Raw genomic sequence first — 24,128 nt, 5'->3', positions numbered from 1 at the left:
GGATCATTCCCTCCAGTGATCCTTCACCTCATGGAGGGTCTTAGCAAAATGGGCATACCCATGGCTGGTCCCCTTCAATGCTCAGACAGCAGTATTAGAAACTATGTCTGAAGCACCCAAGCTGTTCACCATTTTTACAGGCAAGATGAACCTCTTCCCTACCATGTAGCCAAACGTACTCAAACAATGGTCACTTTTCTTCAACTCCTATCAAATTAAAGTGGCCATTCAAATCTACAGAGCTTTTGTTTTATCCATGTCAGACTAGCTAAAAAGACATCAGCTGGGAAGGAAATCATGTGTTTAATTGCATGCTAAAATTATGGCTACAATTAGTAGCAAATTTCAGCCGCTGCACTCCTCAGGGAAGCTGAAGTCAGACTCAGGAGGAAAGGAATTATTTCCGACCTTGAATTTCTGTTGCCAGGATATACAGCATATGCTTCACCGTGTTTATCACTTCAAGTAGCGAGAAATTTATTTTCTTTTCCTGTTTTTCTTCAGTTATGAACAGAACTAATATCTGAATTTCCATTTGTACAGACAATAAATCCAAAGACATGTTTTAAGAGGTCTTAAAATGGGAACATTTTTTCCAGTTCAGATCAAAGAGTAAAGCCCCATGAAAAATTATATTGGCCAGAGGAAATAAAAACATTTTTAAAAATAATCTTAAAAGACAGAAACATATCTGCAGAACTACAGCTGGCTCCAATGGTGATATAATCAAGTCGTCCTTAACTCTAAGTCCCAGGGTTCTGTCCAGAGCTGGAGGAGAAGCACGTGTCAGGCACGTTTGTGCCACATATTTGCAGCTGGAAGACTCCCAGCTGGAGCCCCAAACCTGCTGTGACCTGGTTTCCAGCAGCCACTGTCCAAGGCCTCTACGAGCTCCACACCACTGTGCCCCATCAACCTGCAAAGGCTGACATCCCACCCCTTTGAACAATACTTGACTGATAGTCACCACTCCCCAAGAAGCCCTGCCCCGCCTCTCCATGCCCCCGCTGGCTCAAGGACGATAGCAGGACAGTCACCACGAGGAGGATGCATGTTAGTACAGGCATGGCACTGTACATGACAGCCCGGCAGTCATTGTGCAGGAAATCTGGGTCCCGGTGACTGCTGTCACTCTCACCGCTGTCCATGAGAATATGGGCAAATGGCAGGGGGAGGGGAAGGGTAAGAAAACCACACCAAAAGAACATGCTATCAAAAAGAAATGGAGAACAAAAGGCGTGACGGTTTCTTGGCCTGGCTAGGAGCAAGCCCATACACTTTCCACAGCTGGCCTGCACGGCCATGAGCAGATTAGGAGTTGGCCTACCTCTGGGGACCGGTCCTGAGCTCGGGCCAGCCCACCTGAGCATATCCCCAAAGGCAGCTCCCCGTCACTAAGGCAAAGTCCTCACTACCCAGGCTTCCTCTTCGTTCTACTTTAAAGCTGTTCAGACCCTGGGCAGGCAGGGAAGAAGGTTATTGATGGAGGCCCCAACATCAGGTGCACAGGCTGGGAACCAAGAAATCAAGCAAACATGTGGAACTGGGGGACTCAAAATAAGCACGTGACAAGGCAAGGACCACCGCAACTAAAAGAGTTTGGTCTAGACCCACAAGCTTGCATCACACCTGGAGCCCGGGGAAGCATACCCTGGTGGGCCACAGGCACTATGGCAGCTCTGTCCACCAGCACGGAACTGCTTCTCTGAGGGTAGAGTGCCCCCGCCTCACCTCCCCAGAGGGCTCAGCCAATTCGGGGCACCACCAGTAAGGCACAGATTCCCCTGCAGGCTGATCTGGCTCAAGGGAGCCTATGAAGCAGAGGCAAGGGCTCTGCGAGCCATCAGTAAAGATCAGCAGCTCCAGCAATGGCATTTCCTAAATGACTTGGCTGGGGAAAGGATTCAGTTGTTGGAAAAGAGGCATATGACAGGCCCTGTCAGCAGCATTAGGCCTCGGTCAGCAGCATTAGAACCACTGGCAGATTCTATTCCACACCCAGGGCCATGGAGGGAACTGGAAAGGCAATTCCCGGTATCTCGTGGTTTCTCCTCAGGCTCAAGTCCCCCTTATCAGTGGTCTCTGTTTGTCTCTGCTGTGGTTCAATCCACTCAAGAGAAATACCTCCTCCAGACAGCAGACATCTCAGGCCTGGGACTCCGTGGCCAGAGGAACTGGGGAACAGGCCCTGTGGCCCAGGACAGAAAGTGCCTATTCCCAGGTGAGGGCACCTGCCACCAACGGGGGCTACCCTCAATTCCAAACCAAAGAGCTGGAAACAGGAGCTGCCAGGGGAATTAGCCCAAAATTCACCTCTCACTGGGAGGTTAAATTCTCATCTGAGCTAAAGTTCTGAAGTCAGATTCAAGGCAACTGGCATAGCCCTCCTCACATAACAGGGAGGCTGAAGGCAAGGTTTCCTCTGGCCATCAGGCTTTGCTCGGACATATCTGGTCTCTGCTGGGGTCCTGGGTATCATTCTGCTTGGGATAACTGCATGGAAGGCCTCCTCATCTCCTCGTTGAGGCACCAAGGAGCCTTCATGGGGACAATGCATGTCTAAGGCCCCAGATGACCTACACGGAGCTTTGTGCAGTGCTAGTGCAGATGTGCTGAAAGAGCCTGGACCCCACCAAGCAAGGACACCCTTCCACTGACAGCAGCAAAGTAAGAAACCAGGGAAGACGGCTTCTGAGCTCGTCAGACCATGGGGTTTGATTTTAGACTTTAATTCTTTTATACTTGAATATGATACAGAATTTAAACTTGACCTGTAAGTTTTCCCTGGACCATAATAATAGAAGAAGGTTTAATTCAAGTGCAGTGCATCTCCATGTTGCTGGCATTTTATTATGAGTTGCCCATGTATTATATTAAAGGAGCGTAATAATATAATCACTCAGCCTCACTGTAGAACCTCTGGTGTGCTGGATTGGGTGATGTGGCTGGACATGGTTTGGGACACAGGCTAGGGAATAAATCTTCACTTTGGGAAGAGAATGGCCTTGCAATGGCTTCACAGCAGGGTTCTAACCCAGTTCAGAGCCTTTGGGAGAAAAGACATATGGCAGAAGTAGCCTCAGAAAGGCTCAAAGGTACACTGGAAGGACTGCGTCTGTAAACTCTGACCCTCCCCTGAGCAGGGAGCCCCCATGGCCACTAAACAGTCAAAGGAGGTAAGGGAATAGGCTAGAGGGTGATTATCATCATGTACCACGGAATTCATGAATTTAGATATGGAGTGTGATCCAAATAAAAATAACACAGATTATTTTCTGGAACTAGACAAGCTGATTTAAAAATTCATACAGAAAAACAATTAAGAATAGGCAGGAAAACTCCAAAGAGCAATGTGGGTGAGACTCACCTTACCCAATATGAAAGCATAGCAAAACCGTCAATAACTGAAAGTGTGTCTTCATCATATAAATAGACAAAAAGAAAAAAACAGAATAGAAACACAACAGTTCATAAACACACATAGGAATTTAATATGGGATAAAGTCAGAATCTCAGATTAGTAGAGGTAAAGATGATTTTTTAAATAAATGTTTTGGGAAACTATTTCATAACCACCTGAGAAAGATAAATTTTGGATCTATGTTTTACGTTGTATACAAGATAACTCCAAATAGATCTAGGATTTCAAAATAAAAAATGAAAGCATAAAAACATGAGGGGGGGAAACAGCCAGATTTCTTAGTAATGCTGGAGCAGGAAATGTCATAGAAATCCTAAGAAACTATGATTCAAAATCCAGCAGATATTTCAAAAAATTAATATCAGAAATGTCTGTCCTTGGGGCACCTGAGTGGTTCAGTCAGTTAAGCGTCTGACCCTTGATCTCAGCTCAGGTCTTGATCTTAGGGTCGTGAGTTCAAGCCCTGTGTTGGGCTCCATGCTGGGCATGGAGCCTACTTAAATAAAAAAAAATAAAAAAAAACAGGGGCGCCTGGGTAGCTCAGTTGGTTGAGCATCTGACTCTTAGTTGCAGTTCAGGTCATGATCTCAGGGTCATGGCTCTGTGCTCTGCAAAGAGTCTGCTTGGGATTCCCTCTCTCTCCCTCTCTCCCTCTAAAATAAATAAATAAAATCTTAGGAAGGAAGGAAGGATGGAAGGATAGAAGGGAGGAAGGGAGGGAGGAAGGGAGAGGGGCACCTGGGTGGTCTAGCCGGTTAAGCATCTGCTCTCATCTCAGGTCATGCATGATCTCAGGGTCCTGGGATCAAGCCCCACATCCGACTCCCTGCTCAGCGGGGAATCTGCTTATCCCTCTCCCCCTCCCCCTTCCCCCCGCTCATGCTCTCTCTCACTCACACTCTCTTCTCTCTCTCAAATAAATAAAATATTTTAAAATAAATAAATAAAATTTTAAAAAGAAAGAAAGAAATATCCAGCAAACAACTCTTAAAGCAAGGTCAAAGGACAAATGACAAAATGGATGAAAAATAACTGCAACTCACAAAATATATTAAAAGCTCACAGAAATAAAGAACCTGATCAAAGCACATGAACAGTTCACAGGAAAGGAAATACAAATCATGCAAAGATCTGAAAAATGTTCAACCATATCCTGCACATTAAAACTAAAAGGAGATGCCATTTTCACCTGTAAGAAAGACAAAATTCTAGATAAAATACTCTGTTAACAAAACTGTGAAGAACATGGCAGTCTCACACACTGAAAAAAGGTCAACAACTACAGAGGGCCATCTAGCAATTCCACTTCCGAGAATTTATGCCCAGGTATACCTGAACATGAAATGGCCTATATACAAATTTATTCATTGCATCACTGTTGTTCTGTTGTTTTCAAGAGCCAAATATCAGAAACAACCCAAGAGTCCAACAATACAGATTAAATGAGATTTAAAATAGATTAAATAAGCTAGGCTCTGTTCCCACCACAGAACACTGCACAGCTGTTACAAAAAGTGTGAGGAAGTTCTCTATGAACTAATATGGAAAGAATCTCTAGAACACACTGTGAAACCCTTTTTAAAATTATTTGTTAAAGATGCTACCTTTGTATAAAAAAGATATATGTATATTCATATTTGCTCATATGTGCATGAAGAAACATAAGAAAGATAGAAAAAATTAATTAAAAGTGACTGCCTACAGAGAGTAAAGGAAACAGAGTAGATGACACATGAGTAAGAGCATGGCTTCCCAAGGCAGACCTTTTCATATCATTTTGATGTACGAACTACCTGATCATATTACCTACTCAAAAATTAATTACAACAAAACTGGAAGACTAACACTTTTCAATTTCAAAACCTACTACACAAAGCTACAGTGATCAAAACAGTATAAGCACTGGCATAAGGACAGGCATACAGAACAATGAAACAGAACTGAGAGTACATTTAAAAAACCCATACATATATAGTCGACAAGAGTACAAAGACCATTTAATGGGGACGAATAGTCTTTTCAACAAATGGTGATGGAACAGCTGGATATTCACATGCAAAAGAATGAGCTCAGATCCTTACCTCACACCATATACAAAAATTAACTCAAAATGGATCAAAGACCTAACTGTATGGGTTAAAACTGTAAAACTCTGAGAAGAAACCATAAGGTTAACCTTCATGACAATGGACTTTGGTAATGGTTTCTTAGATATAAAACCAAAAACACAAAAGAAAAAAAGATAAACTTGGACTTCATCAAAATTAAAAACTTTTAGGGGTGGGGGATGGGTGAAATAGGTGAAGGTGAAGGTACAAACTGTCAGTTATAAAATGAATAAGGCACAGGGATATAAAGTAAAGCACAGAGATTACAGTCAATAATATTGTTATAACTTTGTATTCTGAAGATGGTAACAGCACTTATCATGGTGAGCATTTGTAATGTCTATAAATATCAAATCACTATGTTGCACACTTGAAACTAATATAATATTGTATGTCAACTACACTTCCAATTAAAAAAAAGTTTAGGGGCGCCTGGCTGGCTCAGTCGGTGGAGATGAGACTCTTGATCTCTGGGTCATGATTTTAAGCCCTACGTTGAGCCAAAAAAAAAGACAGAAAGAAAGAAAAGAAATTTTTAAACTTTTGTGCATCAAAGGACACTATCAAGAAAGTAAAAGGACAACCCACAGAATAGGAGAAAATATTTGCAAATCACATAACTAATAAGGGTCTGGTATCTGGAATTTATAAATTACTTACAATTCAATAACAAAAAGACACACAATTCAATTTATATTGTGAGTCCCAACTCAAGGCTTGAACTCACAACTCTGAGATCAAGACCTGAGCTGAGATCAACAGACAGATGCTTAACTGACAAAGCCACCCAGTGCCCCTCAATTCTCAAATAAGTGAAGATGGAATGCCTTGGTGGCTCAGTCGGTTAAGTGTCTGCCTTTGGCTCAGGTCATGATCCCAGGGTCCTGGGACTGAGTCCCGAATCTGGCTCCTTGCTCAGCGAGGAGACTGCTTCTCCCTCTGCCTGCCACTCCCCCTGCTTGTGCGCTCTCTCTCTCTCTGTCTCTCTGACAAATAAATAAAATCTTTTTTAAAAATTAAAAATAAAAATAAAATGAGTGAAGAATTTGAATAGCTATTTTTCTGAAGAAGATACACAAATGGCCAACAAGCACATGAAACAATGCTTAATATCATTACCCATTAGAAAAATGCAAATCAAAACCATCATGATGTACCAATTCACACCCAATAGGATGGCCATAATCAAAAAATAAATAAAAATTTTAAAGGAAATAACAAGTGTTGGCAAGGATGCAGAGATATCGGAATCCTCACTGCTGACGGAAACGTAAAAAGTCATTGGAGAAAACAATTTGGCAGTGCCTCAGTAAGTTACACAGAATTATCATATGATCCAGCAATTCTACTCCTTAGTATATAACCAAAAGAACTGAAAACAGGTGCTCAAAAGAAAACTTGTCCACACATGTTTATAGCAGCCCTATTCACAATAGCTAAAAGGTTGGGAACAAGTCAAATGTCCATCAATGAATGCATGGATAAACAAAATGTGATATATTATGCAATGGAATATTCTTTGTATAATGGAATGAAGTACTGATAATATGCTAGCATGTATGTATGTATGTATGCACAATGTACATTCAAAAGATGAGCCTTGAATACATTATGCTAAGTCAAAGAAGCTAGACACAAGAGGCTGCACATTGATTGTATGGTTCCATTTATATGAAATATCCAGATGAGGCAAATCCATAGCGATCAAAGGCAGATTGCTGGTTGCCAGGGCTAGAGGTGGGAGAGAACGGGGAGTGGCTACTTAATGGGCATAGGGCATCCTTTCGGGGTAATGAAAATGTTTTGAAACTAGACAGTGATAATGGTTACACAATACTGTGAGTACACGATCACTAAATCCACACTTTAAAATGGTTTATTTTATGTTACATGTATTTTACCACAATAAAAAATAAGTTAATTTTAGAAAGAACAAATAAATACCGAGAATAAAAAATAAGTGACTGACTTAAAACTCAAATGACAGGCTAAACTCCAGACTGGACATGGTCAAAGAAAAAACTGGTAAACTGGAGGATTTGTGCACCTCAGGGCACAGCAAAGAAAGAAAAAGCAACTGACACACAATACTATGTACACTATTATTTGTTTAATACACCCTTTCTTTGAAGAAAATACAGAAAGCCAACTAATATTTCTGAATCTGTAGACCCCAAAACAATATGGTTTTAAATCTGTCCTACTTCTGCTGAGAGATTCAGACTCTTCCTTTCATCCTGGGTTATTTCATGCCCTCGGATTACGACAACAGTGAGTTTCTTCGCACCTATGCCTATATCTTCTTTTCTTTTTTTTTTTTTTTTTTTTTTTTAAGATTTCATCCATTCATTTGACAGAGAGAGAGAGAGCACAAGCAGGGAGAGCAGCAGGCAGAGGGAGAGGGAGAAGCAGGCCCGCCACAGAGCAGGGAGCTCGATGTGGGGCTCGATCCCAAGACCCCAGGACCATGACACCAGCCAAAGGCAGACACTTAACCAACTGAGCCACCCAGGCACCGCTGTATCTTCTTTTTTAAAAATGGCCTTTATGTCTTCAAATTGAGCCGCAGTAACAGACTCCACCAGGCAAGGAAAGAGATGACCAGATAATTCACAACTGGAAGTACAGAGGGACTCAGATAATGAGATAAAAGGGGCGAAGGAGAATAAAGACAGGAGGAAGAAGGAGCCCAGGGAAGAAGCAAATGGATGGAACAGCAGAGCCACAAAAATGAGCCTGTCCTCATCTCCATGGGCCCAGCGGCGCTCGTCACACAAAATAACTGAGCACCACATGGTGTGATGCGTAAGTCACTCTGCCTAATGTTACCACAGGACACTGAACCACCACATCTATGACACAGTTTATAATGTGGCTGTAGACAGTGAGGTGCAGAAAGGAGAAGTGGGAAAAAGTAGGCTGTAGTTCACCTTGGAAAATCAACTAAGCAAATCAAGGAATCACGAAAAGCTAGGATCTAAAAACAAGAGTGGATCAGGGAGCCTGGCTGGCTCAGTCGGTGGGGCATGCGACTCTTGATCTTGGGGATATAGGTTTGAGCCCCACGGTGGGTGCAGAGATTACTTAAAAATAAAATATTTTAAAAGAAACAAAACTAAAAATGGATATAGTTTGCCATCTGGGCAAAGGGAAGATAAACTAGTCACGGAGAGGACATAGTTAGTATAAGTCTAAGACCTAAAAGAGACAGGCAGAAATAAGTAAAGCAAACTGGTAAGCAAATCACTGACGAGAATGAATGAAAAGGAAGGAGTGAAAGAAAACTGATTTGGCCAAAATCAGTCACACATCTGCATCAGACTTCATGAGAGCCATCGGCTTATACCACAGTCCACCAGCCTTGCCATTTATCAACAAGGAAGATGTGCTCTTACATTGTGATTTCCTAAACTTACATTAACAATAATGCCCCTGGCATCACAGTCCTTGCTGAAGTATACAAAAGGCTTCCACTGAAAGCTCACTCAGGCTGCTAACATGCTTTATGTAGTAAAAAGAGTAGGAAATTAAACAAATCCATAAAAATTAAACACTAACCACGAAGCAAACACTAGATGTGGGCTTCCTCCTCCTAGCGCCTTCTCTTTGTGAACGAACCTGTAGGAGCCCTGGACATAATGGATGTCCCATGGAGTGAACAGAGCTGAGGCAATCAGAGAGCTGCTGCTCTCCTGAAATGTCTTTCCACGTTGATCTAGCTCTTTCTTTGCTACCCACGAGAGATCAGACCCCACAAAGAATACACAAGTAGCTCTTTCTAATATCATGGCAGCTTCTGATTTGCTCAACAAAGCCAACAGGTGATTGCTTCCCTGGACCCATTACAAATGGCTCAGTGTTGGAACAAGAAGCTTGAGAGCAGAGAGCGCTCTTTCAACTATTCCATTTTGGTATAACATTTATTTTTTTCCTAACTATAAAAGCAATGCATGTTTAATACTCAACTTTGACAACATGTAACGCCTCCCACTGAACACTACTTTCAGTGCTCTTTCTGAAGGATGGAGATTCCCAATGGGCTGCCAAGGGTCACATCTGGACCCAGTTTCCTGGGCCCACTCAGTCAGTCTGGGTGTCCAATAAAGCACCCTTATCTCTGGCTCATTCTGCAGTAGAGGGCAAAAACTGATGAATGTATGCACTGGGTTTTTTCCCCCTAAATCAATCATTGGAAGAAGAGCCAGAGAACAGGAAAAACCCTTTGAGAGCACCAGAGTTATGAGCTATGCAGGATTAAAGATGGCCACAAACTCTGACATTCCTTCCACTGCAAGGTGGGTCTACATCCCTCCCCTGCAAGCTGGGTGGGCTGTGAGACTGCTTTATCCAATAGCATATGGCAGAAGTGATGCTGTACCCCTTTCCAGGCCTGGCCTCAAGGGGTTGGCACTCTCATTTCTTGTCTCTAGAAACGTCTGGTCTTGGAGTGCTCGCTGTGGGAGAAATCAGCCAAACATTAGAAATCAAGCTACCCTGGGACCACCAGGCTGTGAGAAGCTCAAGCGATGGGGGGAGACCCTAGAGAATAAGATGAGGCAGGAAAGACGGGAGGAGCAAGATGCACACGGGCCATCTTAGAAGTAGATCCCCCAGGCCCAGCCAACACCACGTGAATCAGAGACGAGAGCCCAGCCAAGCCCCTGTCTTAGATTCGTGACCCACAAAACTGTGAGGAAGACAGAATGGTTATTTTTAAGCCACTGAGTTTTGGAGTAGTATGTTATGCAGCAATAGCAAATAGGAGCATAAGGCAAGGTAGGCAAGTTCTTGAGAAGAGGAGACGCCCTCACAAAGACAAAGAGAACTGGCCCAGAGTGGGGAGGGGTGCCACGCCAGAAGCAAAGCAAAGAGTTCTAAACAGACTACACCCAAACAGGTCATGGGTGTTGAGAATTCTAATCATGTGGGTGTAGTGCATCAGCTCGGTCTCAAGTACCAACTCAAGGCGAATGGGGGCAGAACAGGCCTCAAAGAGCCATTTAGGGGAATTATACTACTTGCTCCTCCCTCCCAAGTGCCCAGAAAAGGGATAACCTCATTAATTGCACACATATCAATGACAGTCCCCTCTCCATCCCCATTGCCAGAAAGGCAATTCTGCTAGGACCACCCACTCCCCTTGACCACACCCCTTCTATTAATCCCACTTCCCAGCAGCCTCCAACAAAGCCAGTCAAGGACACACAAGTGGCACTTTCAGGTAGCCCCTCCTCAAGCATTTCTCCCATCACCCTTTCCAACAGCCCCAGACTTCCACTGTGGCTCCAGGTGGTCCCCAGGAGGTCAACTCCATACTCTATGAAACACATGACCTAAACCGAGTCATGCAGTCCATCCCATATTGGTTCATGGATAGACATGTGACCTAAGCTGGCCCAATCAAAGTGTCCTTCAGGACTTCTGCTTGAAATGCAAAGACAAAGACTTGCTCTCCTTCTTGGGATGGTGAACTGTGAAGACTGCAAACATCGTGGCCATCCTGCAGAAGGCCTGCCTGAGGACAAGGCTGACATGCACGTAGACAAGCAGGCTCAAAGAATCCCAGAGAAATAATCATAGCAGTGATGACAGAGGGAATCTAGCCCAAGCTGAACCTGAGCTCATCATACCTCCACATTCTTCAATCATAAAGCCATAAGCCCTGTTTCACTGAAGACAGCTGAGCTGGGCTGGGCCTACGGGAAGAGATGCAGCTAGTAAGGAAGATCCTGAAAGGCGGGGCAGGGAGGGAACAGAGACAGGGAATAAAGGGACAATCTTCCCTCTATTAGATCCTTAACAACAAGTTAAAAGAAATAAACTAAATATAAATTTAAAATAAAGTTCCAGTCATTAAAGAGGAAAGGAGTGAAAATAAAAGCTAAATCTAATTAAGTCAATAGGCAAGACATGGAAGCAACCTAGATGTCCACTGATAGATGAATGCATAAAGAAGAGATGGTATATAGACACAAGAGAATACTATTCAGCCATTAAAAAGAAAAAAGAAGAAGGAAAGCCTGCCATTTGCAAGAACATGGATGAAACTTGAGGACTTTGAGTTAGACAGAGAAAGACAAATACTATATAATTTCACATACACGCAGAATCTAAAAAGCCCATCTCACAGACTCAGAGCACACACTGGTGGTTGCCAGAGCGAGGGGGTGGAGAGTGGGTGAAATGGGTGAAGGTGGCCAAAAGGTTCAAACCTCCAGTTGTAAGATAAATAAATTCTGGGATATAAGGTATGGCATAGTGACCAAAGTTAACAATACTGCAGCACATGTTTGAAAGTTACTAGGAGAGCAGATCTTAAAAGCACTCATCACAAGAAAAGTAAAACTGTAACTATGTGAGGTGATAAACTAACTGAACTTAACATTGGTAATCATTTTACAATATACCCATATATCAAACCATCATGTTGTATAACTAAAACTAATAGGGTATTACATGTTAATTGTATTAGAAAACTAGAAAAAACATTTTAAATATTTTCAAAAAGGAAATTAAACTACTTTAAGTCTTAAAATTGCTGAAGTGGCCCTGAGAATCTTAAAATAAAGAAAATGTATTTATTAGCAGTTGGTTTCTGTTCCATCATCCTTTCAGCTCTCAGAGGGCTCTCCATACTGGAGCCGGAAACCAAAAACTCAAAATTAAGCAAAACACAGCAAGCTTGTAAAACATGCTCTCTGCATCGTGTTCCACCAAAGACCATAAAAGAGGTAAAGAGCTGAAGGAGCAAGAGAGGCACTGCTGTTTCACTGAAGTGAAAGTGTTTCTGAAAGTTCAAAGGATTTGGAAATAAATTTTGATTAAAACTCTTCATATAAATCACATCAATTTTTATCAAAAACGATCAGATGGATCATATCTCCACAAACTTAAATTGTGGCCCATTATAAAATTTTAGTGTTTATAGTACATTATTTCAGGCACTTCAGAGAATTATCTGTATAAAATACAGATCATTTCAAAAAGTAAAAGAACACAAAACATCTAACAATACACAAAACACTCTTCTTTAAGTACTCAGATGAAAGCTGTTTTGTTTTCACTTGAGCATTCCTTAACAACCACTAGTGTTTTCCCATTTAAAGTGCCTTCATTTATGCTTTTATCATATTCCTGTGCTCATCCTTTCAAGGGGCTTCAGTACATTCTAAAATATGTCTGAGATTACTCAGAAATGGGATGATTCTACAAATATCAAGCAGAGAAGACAATGACGACAGCATTTAATCCTCAGCTCAGCAAAGAAAAATAATTATTCAGAGGACCTGACTTAATTACTAATTTTGGGAAGAAACATGTTTGCAGCAAGGCCATGCCGAAGGATCCCAGCGGACACAGGGTGGGAAAAAATACTGGAGACCACCACGACCAGAATTGTGAATGGTGCTCTAAATCTGGATTATTTCCAGAAGACCCAAATACATTCTACTCTACCAGGACCCAAGTAGAGAGTGGGATTTGATTTAAGGCAGGGGTATCTTGATCACGGCAAACGGACACTTCACACAGGTAAGAAGAGAATTAAGAAGAAATGCTGGAGAGAGACAGGAGTATCACTCTTCTAAACCTAAGTGAATCTGATGAATTGACAATCCTCAATGTGGGGCTTTGCTACAGAGCTTCAAAATCAGGCAGTAACTTCTATTCCTTTAGGCTGAAAACAGGTCCAGTAAATACAGGATCAAGCTTTATTTCTTCCAGAGAAAGTCAAAGTATAGGAGATACTACAGAGGTAACTATCCAGAACTCTTAGACGTCTACAAAAGGGTATGATGGCAGCAAAAGAAACTGCAGTTAGATACTGAGACATTCTACTAAGGAAAGTCTCACACTAAGACGTATTACCAAAGGAAGCTAAACACTCTAATAGCTGTGAAGAAAAAGGCAAAACGTGATGGTTTTAAAAGCAATCTGCCCCCAGAAACATGAAAACAGATTAGAAATGAATGCCCCTTTAAACAGACTCATAATTTCAGATTCATAATTCTCCCATAAACCAGGACCACTATTCCAAGGCACTTTCGAGACTAAACAGTCAAACTAAGTTGGCATTCCCGCCAATAAGTAGTTAAGCAAAGACGGATACCTTCACTGCCCAATATGACAACCATTAAGCACACATGGGTATTGGGTATTTGAAATGTGCCGGGTCCAAATTGAGATAGGCTATATGTATAAACTACACACCAAGATTTAGAAGACTTTAGCACCAAAAAAGAATGAAAAGTATCTCAATCAACTTTTTATATTGATTGTGAGGTGAAATCATACTATTTTGGGGTGCCTGGGTGGCTCAGTGGGATAAGCGTCTGCCTTCAGCTCAGGTCATGATCCCAGCGTCCTGGGATAGAGCCCCGCATTGGGCTTCCTGCTCAGCAGAGGCTCTGCTTCTCCCTCTCCCTCTGCTCCTCCCCCCTGCTTATGCTCTCTCACACACGCTCTGTCAAATAAACAAAAAAAACTCGAGAGAGAGAGAGAGAGAGAGAAAGAAAGAAAGAGAAAGAAAGAAAGAAAGAAAGAAAGAAAGAAAGAAAGAAAGAAAGAAAGAAAGAAAGAAAGAAAGAAAGAAATCCATACTATTTTGGATATATTTGGGTTAAATAAAATATACTTTTAAAACTAATTTCACTTGTTTCTTTTTACTTTTTTTAATATGGCTACTAGAAACTGATGGCGACACGTGGCTCACATTTGCGGCTTGCATTGTATGTCTCTGTCGGACATGATAAGCAAGCAAAACAAAACAGCACTGTATCAAACACACTTCTGGCTTGCTAAACGTTTCACATGTGAACAGAAGAATGAAGAAGGGTAAACAGTATTGGGGCATTCAGAGGACTCCTACCACAGCAGGAGAACATACCACAAGTATGTTGTTTTAAGGAAATAATAAGCACAAACAACAAAGTTTCTGGAAAAGGAGATGCTATAATTGCAGATTCTCTTTTCCCCCTTCTGGAAGTATCCCAGAGACCCTCCTCTTGGGGCGGCTCGCCCTCCTGCCTACCTTTGATGAGCTCCGGCCTGTATGTCTTCCGCAGCTGCTCCAGGAAGCTGTTGTAGAAGCTCTCTGCCTGCTCTGTGGGCATGGCCAAGTGGAAGTCGGGCTTGTTGCCCTTGAGGACGCACTGGAGGGTGAACTGGCTGATGCACAGCACCTCGTACTGTTTGTCCATCACACTCTTTGCCCAGTGTTTCCCGCTCTCATCCTCAAACACACGCAGGTTTAAAATCTTTCTGACCCTGTGAGGAAAACAGTGGTGAGAGCTACCTGAAGAATCATAAGCCCCCCAACACACTCCATACCTCCAAAGTGTCACCAGCATCCTGTCAAATAAGGACAGAATGTTGACATAATAGTATATGTATTACATATATATAAGGACATAAGGAGCAAGGTATTTGGGTCTTGGGCAAGTTATTTATCCACTCTAGGCCTCAATTTCCTCATCTGTAATGTGAGATAGTAACAGACCTACCTCGCAGGGCTGTTTGGGATTCCTTTTTTTTTTTTTTTTGGCCCGTCCCCCCAGCAGCTACCCACGGGAACCAGAGCTAAGAACAACCACTCACTAACTGCTCCTTCACATTGGTGGACGTGTCAAGACATGGGTCCAATTCTAATTGTTTTTATAGAAGAATTCAATCTTTACACTGGAATAATGATACCCCATTTTTACATCCTTTTTTGGAGCTACTGAAGATGAACCACTGGGCAAACACCCTGGAGAAAACTCACGGTTACTGCAAATATGCAAAAAGACCTGGTGAAAGCCTCCCTGACAACTGTGTCACGTGCCTCTTGAGCCCCAGGAGGGCTTCCTTATAAATGTGGATGACAAAGAGCAGCCGCTTTGGTAAGGAAGAGGACCAGGGAACATTTATTCCTTAGTGGGAATTAAGTTCCAAGTCTGATTTCAACCTAATACAAAGGGATATTTGGGTAGATTTACACCCAGGTATGGGCACCAACAGGCAGAATAAAAAGACCCACACACATCTGAAGCAAATGTGCCAAGTAGCCCTGGGGGGATGGGGGGCAAACATGGGGATGGGGGAGGCGGCCTGTACTTAGCCAGTCAGGAAACAGCAAGGACAAACTCCTCACTTTAGCAAAAATAACACCAACTTCCAAGTCAGAGAGCCTGGATTCTAACTTGAATTCAGGTTTTCTGCTACATACATGTTCATGATCTTAGGCAAGTAATTTAACTGTCTGAGCTCCAGATCCTATGCATACAATGAACAACTGAGCATTTTTTAAATGCATAAATGGTGCCCAGTTCATACTGCTCAAACTGGAAAGAGAAATCATTCATAAGAAAAGAAGTTCGGTTTTGCATTAAGAGAACAGTTCGTGGAAAAAGGAGCAAAGAGGGACCAAGGCCTTGGGTTCCAGCTCTGCTACTGACTTAGTGGGCGTCACCTGACAAATTACTCTTCCTTGGTCTCCTCATCTGAAACACGGGAGATAACCATATTACATCAAATGGGACACAAATAAAAGTAACAGGGGTTCACTTCATAGGAACAAAATACTATCGAAGTTCCCAGTGTATGTATATATATAATTTAGATAGGTCAGTAGGTAGGTAGGTAGATAGAGATATATAGATAGAGATATAACCACTACATATCCCATTCAAATAGCAATGACTTAGAAATCTGCCTCTTACATGTGCTCCAGTTCCTTCTGTGTATCTTCCAGAGAAATACCAAGCAACACACAGATGCCCCGTCCAATAGCACTTATCTGCTCTCCTCCAACTAGAAAGGAAATAGTAAGGAAAAAAGACTCAGAACCAAACAGGTAACATGCCACACTTTTAAGTAACCAGAGGAATGTTTAAACATCACACATACTTCTTGTAACTTCTCTGACAAAATCAGTAGGTATTCAAAAATGAGTTTTATAGGGGCACCTGGGTGGCTCAGTTGATTAAGCATCTGCCTTCAGCTCAGGTCATGATTCCCAGAATCCCGGGATCAAGCCCCACATCAGACTCCCTGCTCAGTGGGGTGTCTGCTTCTCCCTCTGCCCCTCATCCACCCCACTCATGCTCTCACTCTCTCTCTCAAATAAACAAAATCTTTAAAAAAAAAAAATGAGTTTCAAAAATGCAGTAAGACTATCAAGATTTATGTCCATTCTGACCTTTTATCTGGAATGAATGAGTTCTTAAATGAACAACCATTAAGCCAAATTTTAGGGCCATATTTTCATCTGTTACCTTGGGTAAAGCACCTCAAACTTTCCATGACAGACTTTGCCCATTTGTAAAAACAGAACAGAGTTTTCCTCCCCAGAGAATCCAGCTCAGCTGTATGTATTCTCTGAAAGGAGATGCCTGCTTTTCTTGGGAATCAGCAAATATGGTAACACAATATAGAGATAGCACAAAATAATAAACACTTATGTCAGAAAAGCAAAGAAATAATTTTTCTACTAAGAAAAGAAATATATTATACATAAAAACCACAGTTTAAAGGGTAAGCTTCAGGGTGCCTGAGGGATACAGTCAGTTGACATCCGGCTCAGGATTGTGGGATCAAGCCCTGTGTCAGGTTCCAGAGCTCGAGATTCTCTCTCCCTCTTCCTCGGCCCCTCCCCCTTCTCTAAAATAAACAAATAAATCTTTTTAAATAAAAAAATAATTAAATAAATACAAGTTAAGCTTCAACTCAGCAAACTTCTATCATTTCCCATTTCGGTACCAAACTTTGTAAGCCAATGACCTCCAAATCCCTTTCAATCATTCACCTCATACACAAAAAAACAAATCTCTGAATAAAAATGTCAAAAGTTTGTGTATGTTTTTACAGCCAAATATAGGCTTTACTACCATGAGGCAGTATCTCAGTCCTGGCACAGTTCTTAGGCCAAGATCCATCATTATCATGGTGAACCTAAATCCATATTTCAAATGTTAAATCTTCATAACACAAAATTTTTGGCCAACTTTTTGCCAAATCTCATTAGATTACTGACATCTTGTTATTTTACCATCTATTAACCTAATGCTCCAATCAGGAGAAGGGTAGACGCTGCCATTTTCCTGTTTGCTTCTGCTGGATAATAGTATCTATAAACATACCTGACAAGACATCATAAACTGGAACGTGTTGTCATATCCTGCAAGCTGAGGAAAGAATGAACCCCCCCCCCTTCCTTCACCTGACAAGGGACCACCTGACCTGCAGACCCTATGGGAGTATCAGCATCAAAACATTCCAACCCAAATATCAGTAAAGCTTAATTTCTCTTCTTGTTATACTAAAAAGTATTTTCTTCTGTGCTGCTTTGCTTATAATGGACTATGAGTGATTTACTGTTCTTTGAGCCAATGACTCAGAAGCTAAAACAGAAATAATCTATCCTGAAATAAGCAATAAACAATTAGGGTGTTTGCCTTGTTTGTGTTGCTTTAGAAAAAGCTTCTGGCTTTATTTGTTCTTTAAAGAAGTTACTATTATTTTCTTATAGTATCAATATATTTTTTTAAATTTTCCCCATAGTATGTTTTAAAAGCTTAAATATAATGGCTATTGAGTTATAGCCACCATTAAATTAATGCATAAGCATTATAGAAAATTTGGAAAATATAAGAAACAGGAAGGAAGAAAAGAATACCCAAAGACAAACACTTCAATATTTCAATGATTTCCTTTTGATATTTTCTCCATCCACAGGTTTTACTTTATATTTTCAACCACTGTAATAATATTGTATATAAATTTTTGTGTCCCATCTTTTCTCTTAACAGTGCATAAGGATTTTGTCATGTTATAAGCTTTTCCTAAACATCTTTTAACAGTTACATCCCATCAAGTGGAATAGCTGCATTCCATCCAATGGACTGACTAACCATCCCGTTTGGCTGGATGTAGAATTTGTTTCAAAATTCTCACTTCAATAAATAACACTGTAGGGAAAATTTTTGTATACTAGACTTTAGACTTTACATTTTAGAGCAGTTTTAAGTTCACAGCAAAACTGAGCAAAGATACGGAGATTCAGGGTGCCTGGGTGGCTTAGTCAGTTAAGTATCTGACTCTTGATTTGGGCTCAGGTCAAGATCTTGGGGTCGTGAGATCGAGCCCTACATCAGGCTCTGTGCTGAGCATGGAACCTGCTTAAGATTCTCTCTCTCCCTCTGCCCCACAACACCTCTTAAAAAAAAGAAAAAGGTACTATACTCACTGCCCCCATACATGCATAGCTTCCCCATTGTCAACATCCCCCACCACAGGGGTACATTTGTTACAACTGATGAACCTGCACCAACATTTCATTATCACTCAAAGTCCATAGTTTATTAGGGTTCACTCTTTGTCTTGTACATTCTATAGGTTTGGACAAATATACAATAACATGTATCCACCATTACGGTATCATACAGAGTAGTTTCACTGCCCTAAGAATCCTCCCTGCTCTGCCTATTCATCCCTCTATTTTCTTGTAATTAGTATTCTCTTCTTAGAATAGATTCTGAAAAGTAGAATCACTATTCAAAATGATTCAAATCACTACCTTCAGAGTTTTATGCTTCCCCCTCTCCCTCAGCCACTCTCGTGCTCTCTCTCTCTCAAATAAATAAATAAAATCTTCAAAAAAATATTTTTTTAAAGGGGGGGCGCCAGGGTGGCTCAGTCAGTTAAGCATCTGCCTTCGGCTCAGGTCACGGTCCCAGAGGGGCTCCTTGCTCAGCGGGAAGCCTGCTTCTCCCTCTGCCGCTCTTTCATACTCCCTCTCTCGCAAAAAAATAAAATCTTTTAAAAAGTTTTTTGAAGAGTTTCAACATTTTTATAATGTATCTTAATAAGAAACAAATTATGACCCAAAGCCTATATATAACATAGTCTGCTCTCTTATTTTGGAGTAGTTTTGCTCCCCCCTCCAGGGATAAGTAGAAACTAGGAGTTCCAAAGCATTCTTTTATTATAGACAAATGGATTTCCAAGAGAAAAAACTTGAGAATCACCATTTTAGACAACAGATCACAGGGCCAGAAAAGACCTGAGATATTTGGTCAATCTCCCATGTATACTGGCACCACCTCTTCTTCAAGAATTCACAACTGGGGGGGCACCTGGGTGGCACAGCGGTTAAGCGTCTGCCTTCGGCTCAGGGCGTGATCCCGGCATCATGGGATCGAGCCCCACATCAGGCTCCTCCGCTATGAGCCTGCTTCTTCCTCTCCCACTCCCCCTGCTTGTGTTCCCTCTCTCGCTGGCTGTCTCTCTCTGTCAAATAAATAAATAAAATCTTTAAAAAAAAAAAAAAAAGAATTCACAACTGGGGCACCTGGGTGGCTCAGTCGGTTAAGTGTCTGCCCTTGGCTCAGGTCATGATCCCAGGGTCCTGGGATCGAACCCCTCATCGGGCTCCCTGCTCAGCAGGGAGTCTGCTTCTCCTCCCTCTCCCTCCTCCTCTCTACTCATGCTCTGTCCCTCTCTCTCCCTCCCCCAAATAAATAAATAAAATATTTAAGGAAAAAAAAAGAATTCACAACCTCTCAAATCAACTCATTCATGCCCATTTTAGATCCTCTTCCCAACGTTCTACGATTCTATTCAGATTTGAGCTGCTGAAGCTGACTGATGGGACATGGGAGTTATCACACTTTGCCGCCTGTGTAACCAAATGAGTATGTCTGAAATGTTCCATAATAAAGCTTTTAAAATTAGATTATTACAATAACCATGCTAAGGCATCAAAATGTGCTTGACCAATCTCATTAAGTGAGTCTGCCACATAATAAGATATGACTCCTAATATTGTACTCGGACCCAACCATAAAATCGGAAGTGACATCTTAGAACCCCCGTAATAAAGTGCCATTCGTGTACAGCCATGTTTCACTGAAGCCAGTCACATTCTTAAGGAATCAGAAAATCTTTCCATTACAGTTCAACCAGAAGTCCTGGCTAACCTGAAGGTCCCTCCAGCACTGACAGAGAATTCCATTTTATTTAACAATTTCCCACAATTAATACCCTTCTCTTTTTTTAAATACCCTAATCTTTTTTTTTTTTTAAAGATTTTATTTATTTATTTGACAGGGACAGCCAGCAGAGAGGGAACACAAGCAGGGGGAATGAAGCAGGCTCATAGCGGAGGAGCCCGATGTGGGACTCGATCCCAGAACGCCGGGATCACGCCCTGAGCCGAAGGCAGAAGCTTAACGACTGCGCTACCCAGGCGCCCCTACCCTAATCTTTTTTAATATGCAGGTCTGTTTGTTGGTTTTTAACTAAGAGCACCCAATTTAAATAGTAAACTAAAATCACTCAAACTATTCAGCAAATCTCACAAAATACATGTCCCCAATATTCCAGATCAGCAGAATGAAGAGTGCAAGAGAAGATTAGAACTTAAATTCCTCAAAGTTCACTCACTGTTGGTGATGACCACATAGAGCAGAATAAAAAGCAAAAAAAATCTTTTCATCTCTGAATTTCCCCAGTTTTAGTTCATTTAAATATTAACTGAAAGGACAAAAAAACCTTTGTCTTAAAGCCCATAAATCCCAAAGCTGTTCTGTTCCGTATTACTCCAAGACCATATCCAAAATCAGTTAACAGAACAGCTTAGAAATCATTAGGCAGCATTGAAAAGTACACTCTCAGATGTAAATATATGGTTTTGCTGGGTTTGGTTGTTTCTTTAGGGGATTTTGTTGCTTTGTTTTTAAATTTATACTTTTGTGGGCACAAGAACACACACTTGGTGCAGACTGGCTGAAGAAAAGGATATCTGGAATTACTTGGACTGAAACAATACTATTAAGTCTGGGAAAAAAACAGAAGGCTAGAAGGCAATCTAAAATTAGTCATTAAAATTTTTTTTAACATCTTTTTATCTCGGTTTGACTTTTTAAAACGACTACCTTATATACAATAATCATCTGGATCTCTGACGTTCGAACTAGGCTATAGTGATCCAGCAATGACTAATGGCTGGGTGCCTTGGTCCACAAGAAACTGGTGGCAAAGAGAAATATCTCATCCAGAATTCTTTAGACTCCATCCCTGCAGGGTTAGAGAAGTGAGAAAGAAAGGTGTCCTGGGGGCGGGGATCATTCTGTATCTAGTCTGGGCGCTGGTCACGTGGGTGTGCATAACTGTCAGAACTCATCCATATGAACAACTCTTCATATCTGTGCATTTTATTGGCAGTCAAGCTCCATAAAAACTGGGACATGTAGACAATGGGCAAAAATGGGAAATTTAAAACAGAACGTTGTAAGGGGGGGAGGAGGGGTCCCTGCTCCGGAAATGCTGCCTACGTGTTGTTTGTGCAACATTCCACCGAAGAATGGGCCATGGGGATGCTCGGAGGTTCTACCACCCGGTACTCGGGACCAAAAAAAAACAAACAAAACAAACAAAAAAGACGATAATAAGGCGCGTTTATCGTGAACCCAAAGCAGAACCCTGCAGCGAGGGCCGCGCTGGGGCCCGCGGGGCACGTGGACTGCTGCTCTGAGGCCGCGGCGACGCCCAGAGCCAACCGGGGGACTCCGGGCTGCAGGGGCCGAGCTCGCCAGGGCCCGCAGCGGCCGTAGCCGCCCCGGGGACGGCCCAAGGGAACCCTCGCGGGGGCGGCCGGGGAGTGCCGGGCGCGGGGTCAGGGGTGGTTCCTCCCGGGCCCGGCCCCGGCCCCGGCCCCGCCCGACTGACCTGTGACGCTGGCCCGGGTGACGCGCTGCACCACGGCTTTCATGGCGGCGGCTGGGGCGAGTGGGGCGGCGCCGCGCTCCTTCCGGCCTCGCGACTCTGCGGGCGCCTCGGCGGCCGGCGCCCTCTGCGGGTGACACCAGGAAGCGCGCCGAACGGCCCGGTCGGACCCGGTTGGCAGTGACACGCCCACGTCGGACACGCCCACCCACAGGTCGGCCCCGCCCGTCGGTCACGCCCACTTGGTGGTAGGTCCCGCCCCTTCCTCGGTCCCGTCCCAGCCACAGGTGGGCCCAACCCCCACCAGATCCAGAAACTCCCCCACCCCTCCACCCCCGCCCCCTACGCAGACTCAACTCATGCCCAAACCAGAGTTTCTGCACCTGATGTTTCTCACATCCCCGACCTAAAATCCAATAGTCCCTAAATCCCAGCTTTGTCCTGAATCCTAATCCTACGTTCCTCGTTCCACCCTTCCACCCCTTTGTCCCGACGCTCCGAAATTCCTTTTCCCTTGTCTTCCTGCCTCAGTGGCTTCTCAGAAACTAGACAGAACAGAATCTGCTGCCTAAAATAGCCATTTAACTACGGGATGTATTTATATGACTTAGCCATGCCATGGCAGAGCGGAGTAATGAGCCTGTAATTCTGATTCCTCTAATACTAATATTTAGCAGCTCCCCCCACCCAGGATTGTTAGAAGATTTAAATAAAATAGGCAGTGTAAAAATCACTCGAATGCGGCAAAGGACTGTACCGGTATTACCCTAACAAATTATTATCACTGATAAAAATAAGCCCCTTTCATGGGTGCCTGGGTGGCTCAGTGGGTTAAGTGTCTGCCTTCTGCTAAGGTCATGATCTCAAGGTCCTGGGATCAAGCCCCAAGTCAGCAGGGAGTCTGCTACTCCCTCTCCCTCTGCCTCTCCCCTCCTCTCTCCTCATGCTCTTTCTCGGTCTCAAATAAATCTTAAGATAAATAAATAAATAAAATTAAAAAATAAGCCCCTTTCAGTGTGCCTTCTTCTCAAAACCCTCTAATAGTATTAGAGGGTGTAGAATGATGACATTCAGAACACTCTATCCCAAAATATGGCAACTCGGCATATTGAATACTGTAAACTAACGGAGCGTGAGTAAACAGCAGGATCAGGAAAGTCACTCTGAACTTCCCCCCACCCTTCTCCCCTGAAACAAGTCATAAATCCTTGTGTGAGAGGTACCCTCCCAACACCTTGATCTGCAAAAACAAAGGGATAGTAAGAACAAACAGGCCTTGCTAAATTTCCGCCAGTTTACTGTGCTTACCTCATACTCCTTGACCTATTATATTCCTCCATGATGTTCACTCTTCATTAAAAATAGCATAAGAATACACAAGTCTGTTTCTTTGAGTCTTCATTTTCTTGTGCACCCCTGTCCTGTAAAACTTAATTAGGTTTGTGTACTTTTCTCCTGTTAATCTGTCTTTGTCAGCTTAATTGTCAGACCCAACCAGAGACCCTAAGAGTGAGAAAAACTTAAAATTTGACATTTTTTACATTAAATCAGCATAGCTCAAACATTTTGATGTCAAGATCCCTTTACATTCTTAAAAATTATTGAACACCCCAAATAGCTTTTGTTTATCTAGGTTATATCTAAAGAGATTTACTGTATTAGAAATTACAACTAAGAGGGGCGCCTGGGTGGCTCAGTCGTTAAGCGTCTGCCTTCGGCTCAGGGCGTGATCCCAGCGTCCTGGGATCGAGCACCACATCGGGCTCCTCCACTGGGAGCCTACTTCTTCCTCTCCCACTCCCCCTGCTTGTGTTCCCTCTCTCGCTGGCTGTCTGTCTCTGTCAAATTAAAAAAAAAAAATCTAAAACAAGGTACAACAAAGAAAAATCGTTAAACAT

General features: G+C 42.6%; 1 protein-coding gene across 1 annotated transcript in view; it reads right to left on the bottom strand.

Moving 5' to 3' along the window:
- Positions 1 to 22,397, bottom strand: part of DTD1 (D-aminoacyl-tRNA deacylase 1) — a 188,745-nt gene extending 166,348 nt beyond the window's left edge. The window contains exons 1-3 of the mRNA XM_045809758.2: positions 22,234 to 22,397; positions 16,227 to 16,317; positions 14,558 to 14,793 (exon numbers count right to left, since the gene is read on the bottom strand). Of these exons, the coding sequence (XP_045665714.1) occupies positions 14,558 to 14,793; positions 16,227 to 16,317; positions 22,234 to 22,276 (370 nt within the window). The 5' untranslated portion in view covers positions 22,277 to 22,397. The remainder of the gene's footprint in view (positions 1 to 14,557; positions 14,794 to 16,226; positions 16,318 to 22,233) is intronic.
- Positions 22,398 to 24,128: the final 1,731 nt, after the last annotated feature.

Source organism: Ursus americanus, chromosome 22 (genome assembly GCF_024610735.1).
Source record: "Ursus americanus isolate L20-20 chromosome 22, mUrsAme1.1.p, whole genome shotgun sequence".
Lineage (NCBI taxonomy): Eukaryota > Metazoa > Chordata > Mammalia > Carnivora > Ursidae > Ursus > Ursus americanus.
Note: the sequence above shows the minus strand (reverse complement) of the source record. Positions and strands in the feature narration are given on the sequence as shown.